This window comes from Boleophthalmus pectinirostris, unplaced genomic scaffold (genome assembly GCF_026225935.1).
Source record: "Boleophthalmus pectinirostris isolate CB_2022bp ecotype Guang Dong unplaced genomic scaffold, ASM2622593v1 HiC_scaffold_23, whole genome shotgun sequence".
Taxonomy (NCBI): Eukaryota; Metazoa; Chordata; class Actinopteri; order Gobiiformes; family Gobiidae; genus Boleophthalmus; species Boleophthalmus pectinirostris.
In genome coordinates, this window is record NW_026571207.1 from 19248977 (window position 1) to 19260816 (window position 11840).

At 42.5% G+C, this 11840-nt stretch overlaps 2 protein-coding genes across 3 annotated transcripts in view; one reads left to right on the top strand and one right to left on the bottom strand.

Moving 5' to 3' along the window:
- Positions 1-2440, top strand: part of mrpl11 (mitochondrial ribosomal protein L11) — a 34941-nt gene extending 32501 nt beyond the window's left edge. For both annotated transcript variants that reach the window (XM_020923527.2, XM_055159506.1), the window contains 3 exons: positions 202-295; positions 571-730; positions 2218-2440. In XM_020923527.2, coding sequence (XP_020779186.1) covers positions 202-295; positions 571-730; positions 2218-2332 — 369 coding nt within the window. In that variant the 3' untranslated portion in view covers positions 2333-2440. The remainder of the gene's footprint in view (positions 1-201; positions 296-570; positions 731-2217) is intronic.
- A 3309-nt stretch (positions 2441-5749) lies between these two features.
- On the bottom strand, positions 5750-9339 carry npas4a (neuronal PAS domain protein 4a). Its single transcript, XM_020923589.2, is given in 9 exon segments — positions 5750-5781; positions 5870-6958; positions 6961-7604; positions 7682-7817; positions 7948-8057; positions 8163-8478; positions 8578-8680; positions 8764-8924; positions 9165-9339. Coding segments are annotated over 9 exon segments (2766 nt in total).
- Positions 9340-11840: the final 2501 nt, after the last annotated feature.

The window sequence follows — 11840 nt, forward strand, 5'->3', positions numbered from 1 at the left end:
TTGCATTACATTTTACAGAGTTGGTATTTTTAATAATAAAAAACATCTTCTATAAGCCTGTGTGGTTCACTCACATCTTGTGCAAGTATTTTGAGCGACATCTTAACTAAATTAACCAGGTTTTTAGTGAATCTATAAAAATTGCTTGAGAAACAATATTTTGAAATTATGGAATATAATGGTGTTATTTTCTGACTTCAGCCTGACCGAACGTACGACCTGAAGATTGGACAACCCACTGTGTCGTACTTCCTCAAGCAGGCAGCGGGCATCTCAAAAGGAGCGGCAAAAACAGGTGAGCCCATGGCTCTTGCAGAGCCTGTCATGTAAAACCTGCAAATTCTTGGCCGCCGTTTGAGCTCTGAGTGATTGATGTAATATTCATCACGTTGGGGAGCTTTGGCTGCAAAGGATAGAAGTGGCAAAGGTGCTTTTGTATTGGAGAAACAAAAGAGAATAATGTATTTTTCCCTTTAATATTCTAATCTTATGTCCACCTCTTTGACTTGTCCACTCTGTTTGTTCTTTTTAATCTAAACAGTTTATTTCTGTGCTTTTCTCTTTCTAAAGGCCACGAGACAGCAGGGATGGTGTCTGTGAGAGCCATTTATGAGATTGCACAGGTCAAAGCCCAAGATGAATGCTTCAAAATGAGAAATGTTTCACTGGAAAATGTGGTCAAATCCATCGTAGGCTCTGCGCGTACCCTTGGCATCAAAGTTGTCAATGAGTAAGTTTGTGTGCTTTGGGCAAAGTGAGGCTCATGCAGGAGCTTCCTAAAAGACATTATTAAATAGTAATAATGACATCTGAATAATTAATCAAAAGCAGGTTATCCATATTTAGCTGTATTCACCTGCAGGTAGATTGTGCTGTGAGAAGAGGCACAGGGGAGATTGGAACAGACTTAGAAAGTACACTGAATAATATGAACTGTTTAAAAGTTTTTGTATGTCCCCTTGCACACAACTTAATCCCAAGTGTATTGTGTGCACAATTTTAGAGTTTCACAGTTTGTAAGTCAATAAAATAACCTAAAATGATAATAATAGAAAGATATTTCATTTAGAATTGAGAGTCACACATTTCACTTTATTCAGTTAATGGGGACTCCACAATCATCTGTGACCCTTTTTCTGGTTGCGTGATTTTGCATAGGGCTTCTAATTCTGACAACAAATACGTGATTAAAGATTTATACACATTACAAACCTGTTTTCAAGTCACCCAAGGAAAGGGTATCTTGAAGGGGTGTTGACTTAGTGACGCAAATCCTCCTCCATTATATAATATTTTAATAGCTAGTTCTCCTCTGAAATAAATGGAATTAGAAATGCCAACTACAACAGAAGTGTGAATCGGTAGCAATGGGTGGATTTGAAGAACATATTTTCTCATTTTCTTTTTACGCTGTCTGATGCAGTATTTGTAGAGAAGGGATCGACACTAATCTTGCTAATGTTCAGTTAAGACTAAAACACATATTGTTTGGTAGCTTCTTCCTGGGTGTCAGATAACATCATACTTGGTACAGTAGGGGCACCTAAAATTATGTTAATGAAGAGATAGGGTTATGGGGTCAAATCACTAATTGAACATTCAACATTTGTGAATTTACCTTTTTAAATATTTCTAATCCTAATACCATATAATCAACTGGGAACGCTGGCTGGTTTTAGGACATGTTTACACTCTAGAATATGAAAACCGCCAGAGAAATCTGTATTTTTCAGGTACTTTTTTCATGTTTGTGGTTGGAGCAGATTACAGCTGTGGTTCACTGGCACGTTCACAGGCAGATGTGCATACAAACTCCCACCTGTGTACTGTTGGTACACACTCATTTATCATGTTTAGAGATCTTCTGTTTTTGTCAGCAAAGCTAAAGTTGTTTCACTGTTTCAAAGTTTCAGCACTTTTTTTCATCCCAAATCTGTCCCTTGGATTTGTCTTCAGCAAGAAATCCTCCACAATGCTTTTCTACCCCATTAGTCAAGACTTATCTCTTGGGAGCTACAATTATTGGCTGTTTAAGATTTAGTGACTTCTAAATGAAATGTGCTTCTGGAACTATGAGTGCATTAGTGCTTGTCTTATTACATTAATTAGAGCCCATAGAAAATACTCCTACATTTTCAATTTTTGATTCTTTTTACTTAACCCTAATAACTTAAACAGAATATCCTTTTGATGACTAATCTCTGCCTTGTGTTGTAGCCTGTCTGCTGAGGAATACAGAGTCTTCTTGGAGCAAAGGGAGGAAAAACTCAAAGCTGATGCTGCTGAAGCTGCTGCAGCTGCTGCCGAGGCTGCTACAGGAAAAAAGAAATAATTCTGTCCCATTTCCTATTTATTATTGTTTCTGGTCTGCATCAAGCCTGTTGTTTTTCCTCAAAGCTCATTGTATGTGTCAAATGTTAATAAAATGATCCTGTTTTCACTTTGTGGTATTGTCCTCCTCATGTGATTATTTGTAGTGAATGGTGCACATTTTATTCTTTGATTTGAATTTTTACAAACCAGCCCCCTTATGCTGAAATTGTATCTTCTTAAGAAAGTTTTTACATTCCTGTCTCTTTGAAATTATTATCTATTATGTTAACTTCTGGTTCTGCTGGTATTTTTCATCAGTTCAGCTTGATGCTAGATATGCTTTATTCACTAGAGTAGGTTATTTGGAAAATTGTGCATCAAATGTATGTCAAGAGGAACCAAGACGCAAACTTGTAATGATTAATATTTCTTCTTGGATGAATAGTTTCTTTTAAAATGTAAATGAACACCAGGTTTGCAATTGTTTTGTTTTATTGTGAAGTTGTAAGTTTAGTTCCTCCGGAAGCTGCAAACATCCAAAAAAGATACCTTTACAGTGAAAGCTAAAAAAATATATAATTTCTAGAGTGTGATGTCGGATTCAGTGGACGTTTGGCGCCCCCAGCCCCAGAGGAGATCTCACAAATCAAGCCTTTCGTCTGCAGTTTACTAAAGGCGAGTGGCGTATGGCGAGATGTAACGTTTGTACAAAATGTATAACTGTATAATTATTGAATAAATAAATGTTTTAAAATTATTTGCAAAAGGTGTCAGCTGTAGCGTTGATGATAATTAACTGAGGAGTTAACTTATGCAGGTGAGTTTTCTTGTCACCCAAGTGAACAAACGGCAGGTTTGGTTTGGTTGGATACTGGGAGTTTAGAACCTAAAAAAAATATTGACCACCCAGTGAGGGAAAGGGTTATCATAGCCTATTGCTTCCTCAGTATTATTAAGTAAGCATCCCTGGCATAAAATATTTTTTGTCTTTTTTTTTTTTTTGCTTGGATGGTAATATCCATATGAAATTACCTATACTATCTATTCTCTTTTGTATGCTATCATTTGATTACTAGTTCCTCAACACTGTGTTGTTGACAGTTTTCAGCACCAGGGGGCAGCACTTAACCATGTATACACCCATTGGCAGCCCAACAAAGACCATAGATGTTGCTTTATTTAGATGGCCTTATTTGACTGAAGGTCTGAAATAATGATAATTTATAACATTCATCTTATAATGAAAATTATAAGGAAAACATTTCTCATATAAACTGAGATGGCCCTACTTTGTTGTCCAATTTTGTCATCTAGCAATTTCACAAAAATCATGTTGTATTGGGAGGACGAGAATAGGTTCATATTAACATTGTCTGGCATATGTGTCATACTGTACATCTAATTTTAGCTTTCTCTTCTCCTTTGTGTGCCCCTCCCCCTTCTTTACAGAGCTTTTCAATGGAGGCTGAGAATAGCACTCAGAACAGGAATGCCTATATATGGAGTCTGGCAAACGCAGGTACATCAAGTGAATGTGGGCAAGTGTAATTTGTAAAGGAGGTTGGTTGTGATGCTGGTGATGGGAGGGGGGTCTTATTTGTGCCTACTATTATGCATCACATCATCATCATCATAAGTGGGAGGTGGCTCTGTGCACGCAAAGCCTCGACGTCCAGCGAGTGCGTCAGTCTGACTCAGATAGTGTCTCGTCATGCGTGTGCGTCAGAGCTGTTGCTGAGCGAAACTCGCTCCGGGGCAGAACGGAGGAGAGGCTGGGAGGGAGGTAGGACTGTGATGCTGAGGATGAAGCTGGGATCTTGGCCATGACGACACAAGTGCATCAGCAGCATTAAGTGCACTTTAATATAAATGCATTTGTATGACAATCAAATACACTTATAAGCATCACAATAGAACACTGGTCCACAATGTCCATTTGCAGTAAGTAGCATATTCATAATACAGTTTATCTCTTTTTAAATAATAAAAATCTCTCTTCTATTTACAGTCCAATAACTCTTCATACAAATGTACAAATGTGTACAACCTTTCTGTAAAACACATATGCCTATATCCACAGACATATGCAGTATGTAGTAACATTGTTTTCAAATGTCACACAAACATACATTTTACACAATATAATAACTTAGCCTTTAAAAGCTAGAACGTAGGAATCAATCCTTTACTTGACCGTAGACAACTCTACGTGAGTATGTCGACACCATGGGAATAGTACCATTCTCAACCCGTGTCGCTTGGTAACTGAATAGAAATAGCACCCCATCCATATTCTCATTTTTTAAAACAAAACATTTTATATTATAACCCCTCTTAAAAAAGAAGAATCTCTCATTCACAAAGTCAGTTGTGCCTCAATACACCGCACTCCAATGGAGCAGCGATGCAACTATCCATTTGTCATGGACTAAAGATGAAGAGTTCAGAGTTCAGCAGGTCAGGGGCATTTCAGGCACAAGGAGCCGCTATAAGCTGCCAGCATTGCAAATATTGATGCTGCAAGAATATCCGGCCGACTGCCCTCAGGCCCCACGAGACCTGGAGAGCCACATTCAGAGTCTAATGTACAGTACAGCGTAGCAGTGAATTATGGCATGATCAGAGCTCCGGCAAACTTGTAGACAGTCTCGTAAAGCGATGAACATTTGGACATACTGTAGCTGAGATCACCACATGCCAGGATCTCTTAACTGTTGAGTATTTTTAGTTTAGTTTTTTTGTTTGTTTGTTGCACAATACATAAAAATACACACATTTTAAGATGAAGTTGCATGTATGGAATGCTAAAGATCTGGAGCAGCAAACCCAAAACTTAAAATATTTTAGATTCATCTTAAATACTGTGTTGCCTATTAAGGCAGTGACGAACAAGACTTGAATCTTAATGTTCTATTGAAACATTTTGAGTACAGCGATAGTGGTTATCCTACGGATATTATTTGTAAACATATCACTTTTAAGGTTTGGATTTGCGCTGCTGCCTGTCCAGCAAAAGAGCTAGAATTGTTCTGTCCATTGGCAAGTAATGTAATTTTTTTTTTCACAACAGAATTTTCACTACGAGTGAATACAAATGCGCGTCTGGAAGTTAAACAGCGCAAATTAGTTCAGACAATGTTCTCTTTTTCTGTTATAGAGGAGGTTAATGGAAATTGCACAAGCTCAGGACCCAGTCAGTCCTGAATCCATGTGATTTTACCATTCTCAAAATGCACCATTGCACCAGTGTGTATTAGTACTGTAGAGATTATGACTTAACAAAAGCCAATCATTTTTCTCAGAGATATGTCGGAATTAGTCCTTTTAATTTATATACATTATGTATATTTATACACTTAATCATTTTTTACTTTTCAGTAAAAGGGGCTCCATAAAATATGACAATATGCCATACTTGATGAAGTAAGTCACAGACTTATTTTAGAACGGAGGAACTTCCACTCCCATCTGAAACACAAGAATATAAATAAGGAAAATATTACTTACACAATTATAGAAGTAGTTTTGTGAGTAATGCATCTGATCTGGGGCTTACCTTTGTGGAAGCACTGTGAGGATGGATGACATTGGAGTTGATACAACTCAGGTTGTTGCCCCAATCCAGGGGTGATCGAGGCACCTGCCCCAAACATGGGTTCCAGGACAGCCAGTTCCTCGAGGAGGGACTGAGTGCAGGTCATGGCAGGTGGCGGCGAGGCGACAGGTGAGGACACTGGACCAGGCGACGCCGTGAGGATCAGGGGAGGGGAAGCTGGGATGGAGGAGCAGGACGACACAGGAGATGAAACCACCTCAATCTCCATGGGTTCCTCTGCTAGCCCCTCCCCTTCAGCATGGACCCCGCACTCCGTAGTCGCACTCGCCCCACAGCCAGCCATGGAGTTACAATGCGCCGATTGGACGCTACACATGTGGCCCACTCCCTCAAACTGGGAGGGTTGGTGCCAGCACACGGGGGTCTGAGGAGATGTGGGATCAGACTGTGTTGGTAGAACTGGAGGTGAAGGAGACTGAAGAGAAGCAAAGTCATCTTGGAGGAGGGTTTCAAGAATATTCTCTTCAAAAAGAGAGTTGTCCTCATCGAGAAACATAGGAATGTCCAGCCCCCGCCAGGCCTTAATGGGATAGAACTCTCGAAGCACATGAACCGGGTCTACATCAGTGGCTTCAACCATGGGGGACATAAATGGAGAGGGTGGACATGAAGACGGAGACATTTTGGACAATAGAGGATCCATGTAGAACCCCTCTGCCAATGAGCTGATGTGTTGGGCAAGAAGAGAGATTTCAGCATGCTCCTTCTCTCGCTCTACTGAGAAGAATGAGAGACATGGCTGTTTGCCAGGGGAGGCCTCCGGTGTAAGCAGGCCCTCAGGGGGGCACTGAAGGGGTCCCAGAGGAACATCTACATAAAGGGGACCCCTAACCTCAGGCAGCGTCATCACTGTACAGTCACCATCTCCTGGGCTGTCAGGAGTAGGGGGAAGTTTTTCGTAAAGAGAACCACTGCAAGGCTCTATTGGGAAAAGCAGGTCTGTAGAGGGAGTGGGCAAGGCCAGGGGCAGTTTAGCAGACAAAGTTGATGGGGGCACAGGGCTGGATGTGGTGGTGGGAGGGGCAGGGGAGGGGCAGTGGAGGTGGTTGTAGTAGTGGTTGTGGCGCTGGGAGGGGGTGTAGTGGTACCTGTGGGGTCAAAACTGAACAGAGGCTCACCGAATGGGAAAGCAGCCCCACTAACCTGGGGTGTGTAGGGAGGGGTGCACACAAACTCTTTGGTCTGAGCCTGTGAGGTGGGCACAGGGGGGAGGGGGAGGGGTAGAGAGGGCAGCGGTGGGTCGAGCTGGAAAGAGGGTGGCAGGAGAATATTTTGTGTAAGAAAGTCTAAGTCTGCCACTGTTTCCACGGTGACCGGTGTGGGGGAGGATGTGGCAGACCGGGTCTCATCTCGGACAGAAGGATGCTGTTGGAAGATGCTCTCCTCCTCCAGGGAAGAGAGACTGGAGCGGGGGTCTCCCTCCAGCTGAATGGTCTCTGTGGCAGAGCTGCTTGGCTCGTCAGAAGAAGCTACACTGCAGCCGGCAGTGCTAAAGTCAAACGACTGGCCTGACAGGCCGCTGCTCCCTGGGGTGAACACTTGGTCAGGACTGGACAGGGTCTCAGGGGACTGAAGGCTGAGACCCTCCTGTTGGGTTGTCCCAGCACTTAGTACAATGTTGAGTTGGGTCTGCTCTGAGCTGAGTTGCTGACGAACTGCCCAGGCCTCAGAGTCACTGTAACAAAAGTGAGAATTTATTTAGCCTTGTATTTTAGGTATTTTGTTAACTGAATTAGTGTGGCTGACACCCACCTGATGATGTAATTGTTGCTAGTGACTGGCACCTCACCAGGCTGTAGCTGTAGTACCATGTAAAGCCAGACCCACGTCAGGTCTTGAGCTTGAACACGGACCACCATCTCTGCTCGGCCCTCTCCGCCTTCCCTCACTGTTAAAGACAAGAACAGTTGTTGACACCACTTTGTCATTTCATGAATCTGAGTGTGGTTAGGATTGTGCCTGTGGGCTCAGTGTGTTGTGTGGGCAGCATGTTTGTAGCATGTGAAGAGTGTACTCACACAAGCTTCGGTGTTGTGCCGAGGCATGTGACAGGTCCTGTGGGTGGAGGAGGCTGTACCAGGAGCGGGATCGCAGCACTGTCACATCAAAGCCTAGATAGAAGCTCACACTGCAGGCCAGAGTGGGAGTCATGTTAGAACATGATGCTTTATTTTCCACTTTAACACAACAACACATGATGGATGGAATATGGAGAATGGAGATTTGTACTTACTTTTCCTGTGCAGAATACAGCCTCATGTCCCGGCCATGCTGTGAGTAGAAACAAGGCAGAAACAGGTTGGCTTCAGCCAGAGGAGCCCCTGTGGTGGTGGGAGCCTCTCTCTCAGTGCCTGGTCCAGAGCGACTTGGGTGGGGCTCCAGAGGAGAACAAAAACACACCCACACAGGGTTAGATGCCCAGTAGGACCCAGCTGTCGACGAGGAGGATGGAGGAGAAAGGCAGCGAGCTCGTATCAGAACCAGTTTATTTCCAGCACTCTGCCTCCGGACTGATTTAGATGTGTTGAAACGGCAGCGCAGGAGACGATCTATGGGAGTGAACAGTTCAAAGTTGATATTTTTGTATATTTTCATATATATTAACTGTTACTGTATATTATATATAATTTTTATATTGACATATTTACCCGTCTCCAGTGATGAAGAAGCTGATAGACTGGTCCTCATAATGAAATGGTCCGATGCATCAATTATATCATACACACTATCCCCTTGTGCCACTAGATCAACCTATAAATACCAAGCACACTTATGATTACTTCTTCTCATCTCAACTAAAATGCATTGTCATAGTTATTGTCATTTTATCTTACCATGGAATGCCCCAGATGCTCTGAGACACTGTCAGACAGGTATAGGAGCTTGCCTTCTCCAGTCAGTAGCATGAGAAAGCCTGGCACCGCCTGCATTAACTCAGATAGCTCGTGAAAAGACAGAAATCCTGCAGACTCTTCCAGACTAGAACTCCCCACCTCTGTGGAAAAAAAGACAAGAACACAATGCCTTAGTTACTATCATATAATTACAGCACTGCATTACAATGACAGGCTGCGGCGTTTCAGCACCACGGAGAGCGACACAAGAGCCTCGCTCCAAAACTCTCTGCATCCATTTTCTTTACCCCAACAGTTATTATTTAATAGCAGAAACTCATTTCTGTGTCATATGAGCACTTGTTGATTCAGACAAAGTGTACATTTCAACAGGTCCTTACCTTGAGTGAAGAAGACGGACTTCCTCGTGTACATGCAAGCCAGTGACATGATGTGTAGATATGAAAGACGCGCTTTATCGGAGTCCGCGATGGGTAACAGGTCTTTCAAGTTCCGGATCTCGGCGTTGATTTGATCCCGGCGAGCCTTGGACGCGCCTTTGGTTGAGCGGTACATCACGGCAGAACTGCGGGGATTCCTCCGGTCAGAAGACAAGATTCTCTGAGTGGAGCAGAAAGAATTTGGAGGTGGTGAAAACTAAGAACTGTTATTGGACTTTCATCTCAGCTCTGGTTGCGCCAGAGTCAGGGTTGTAGGACGTCTGCTGCGCACGCTTAAGTCCGCACAGCACTAAGGTACAGCTACCACGAACCGTAAATCTGGTTGAAGACTCTGCTCGCCGGTCACTTATATAGCCTGGGACTCCCAACGCACCAACACCGACGTAAAAGAGCGGGAGGGGTAGGTTCTATGTGGGGAGGGGGGAGACTTCCACCGCTCAGAGCGTACACAGACTGCGTTGAGCAGTGGAAGTCTTTCTCCTTCCTCCCCTCTTGCCCTCTCCTTTCGGTGACTCTGCCTCGACGTCAGCTCATCCCTCTACTCGTTCATGACGTCGGCTTGAAAAGGGGAGCTCCGGCGACGCAAAAATCCCGATTTGGACAAAACCGAGAAAGAGGCGTGGTCAGAGTAGAAACGTAAACGGAGTCACCACCGGACTCCGGTGTGTTGGGGTTTTAGAGGGAGGGGGGTGGGGGGACCGGGTGCATGAGCAGATCTGTGCTTATGTGCCATCGTTGAGCTGCTGGGACGGATCTCTTACACATGGAATATCTCTTTCAGACAATGCTGCTGTCTGGCCATTTGTGAAATATCCTGAAATAGACACCTATCGCTTCAAAATAGGGTTAGGTTTATTTTTTTTTAGAGCTAGAACCTCTTAACACAAGATAATAGTGTATAAGTACCGACATGCATACACCTGGACTTGACTGTCATAACCACAGGAACTGTGGAAGGCTGCTCATTTTAAGCTAAATTGAAATCAATGCATCAATGCATAGCCCTAAAACATCTCTAGCATGGAGACAAGCAGGTGACACCATCAAATATTTTTCAGAAGTAAATCACAGCAGTTGCTTTAAATGCAAGACGGATTTAGTTTAGTCCAGGCTACAGTAAAGCGAAATTATCTCCATGAAGATGAACAGGTGGTGGACCACCACCAGAAATGTAATTGCACATTTAATCTATTGTAAATGATTAGGCTATATAAAACGAATAGTCGAAATATTCGAATCTATGTGTTTTGTCTTTTTGGAATGAAGTGCCACAGCACAAATGTAAGACTGTAAGACTGATGCAAGATGCCAACTGCTCTGGAGTCCATTTCTTTCACATTTGACGTTTACTAATTGGCTTGTTGAAGATAATGACGTCCGTACGTGAGTCAGGGTTATGGCGTTATACAAAAGCATTTCATAGCGAGCTCTTTCATTTTTCCCCCCTTAAATGACAGCCGATTCTATGCGCGCGTTTTGCCGCCTTATTGCGCAACCTGCAAACGCCGCCGCTAGTAGCACGTGAGGTAAGCATGCTGCAGCTAAAAATAGATTTCACCTGTGACCGACACAAGAGGCGCGAGGTATCCGGATCCCAATCACGTATTTATAAATACCCCTCAAAATTCCGCCAAAAGAGGCTACGTCCGTAGTGCACACTTAACATGTGAAGTGTTATTATTATCAGCCACGTTGTTGGTTTGATGATGAGAGAAATTTTAGGTTTTGAGAATGTGTTTCTTTGGTCTTGGTGTTTAATTTGCATCCAATCATATCTAAGCTTTGTAGCTTTCTCCATCTTTGTCTGGTTGCATCTTTCAGTTTCTAGCACCACTGCAGTTACTCTTCTTCTAGCCCACTACAAGCACCACTACCAACAATGCTACTGCCTAGTCCTGTACTTATTCCAGCTGTACTGCTACTATACTAGTAAAAGTAGCACTGTTGGTCATATTAATAGTATTATTGGTAATAGCAGCAGCAGTAGTAGGTTTACTTGTTGGGAGTAGGGTACTTGCTGTAGTGGTAACAGTAACAGTATTGTTAGAAGTGGTAGTAGTACTGGTAGTAATTGTTGTAATATTGGTAGTCCTAGAGCTTGGAGTGGTAGTGGCTGCAGGAGTAGTAGCCTATAGTTGGATGTTTGTAGTAACAGTGATAGTAGGCCATGGTGACAGAGCAGACAATGCATTTCCACTTGAGTCTTTTTTAGCACTTTTGAAATGCCAGTGCATTTAATGAGCAGGAGTTTCTCACTCACATATCAATACACAACAATGCATTTAATTGTGGCTTTACTGTGTAAATCCAAATGTTAAATTGCAAAATGGATTGCATAATTATTGCATTCATTAATTAATTGCATTGCAAAATGTAATTTGCAAAATGTACTTGGAAGAAAGAGTCCAAGCTTCCATCCTAAAATGCCTTACGTATATGCACATGTTAGCTCATATTACATTGCAATTTTTAAATTATTGTTTAAAATGGGTATTATATTATGCACTACTGTTTGACTATTTAAATAAATGTCAACAACAAAAAAATTTTTGCAAAATATAATTTTAAAATGTAAAGGGTCCAAAAAAACTTCCATAACTACATGTTTCTTCACTG